A 751-nucleotide genomic window follows, 5' to 3' on the forward strand; every position below is an offset into this window, starting at 1 on the left:
GCCGTGTGTGTTCACCCTGGCCCTCCCAGCAGCCTGGGAAGGGCAGAACACTGCACACACAAGAGGGCCGTTCCCAGTTCGCACGTTCCAGATTCGTCTGTCACCAGACCCTCGGGAGGAGGCAGACTGGTTCCAGGAGGATGAGAGCCTTTGTTCTGACACCTGTGTCTGATTCCAGGGCCTACAAATCCGCTCTGGACTACACCAAACGAAGTCTGGGGATTTTCATTGACCTCCAGAAGAAAGAGAAGGAGGCTCATGCCTGGCTGCAAGCAGGGAAGATCTATTACATCCTGCGGCAGAGCGAGCTGGTGGACCTGTACATCCAGGTGAGTGGCAGGGGATGCAGGAGGGCCCCTGTGCTGTTCACTCTCTGTCCATCCATCCATCCATCCATCCATCCATCCATCCATCCATCCATCCTTCCATCATCTATTTACCTGTTCATCGTTCCATCCATCCATCCATCATCCATCCATCCATCATCCATCCGTCTATCCATCCACCCATCATCCATCCATCATCCGTCCATCCATCATCCATCCGTCCATCCATCCACCCGTAATCCGTCCATCCATCAGTCCATTCATCCATCATTCATCCATCCTTTTATCTTCCATCTATTCACCCGTCTATCCATCCACCTGTCCATCCACCCATCCATTCATCCTTCCATCATCTATCTGTTTACCTGTTCATCCTTCCATCCATCCATCCATCATCCATCCATCCATCCATTCGTCCATCATCT

General features: G+C 52.2%; 1 protein-coding gene across 1 annotated transcript in view; it reads left to right on the top strand.

The window, feature by feature from the left end:
* LOC105545068 (SH3 domain and tetratricopeptide repeat-containing protein 1-like) overlaps positions 1-751 on the top strand; it is a 22,136-nt gene that overhangs the window by 8,607 nt on the left and 12,778 nt on the right. Inside the window, 1 exon segment of the mRNA XM_011987829.1 lies at positions 179-463. Coding sequence (XP_011843219.1) covers positions 179-463 — 285 coding nt within the window.

Source organism: Mandrillus leucophaeus, unplaced genomic scaffold (genome assembly GCF_000951045.1).
Source record: "Mandrillus leucophaeus isolate KB7577 unplaced genomic scaffold, Mleu.le_1.0 Scaffold317, whole genome shotgun sequence".
Lineage (NCBI taxonomy): Eukaryota > Metazoa > Chordata > Mammalia > Primates > Cercopithecidae > Mandrillus > Mandrillus leucophaeus.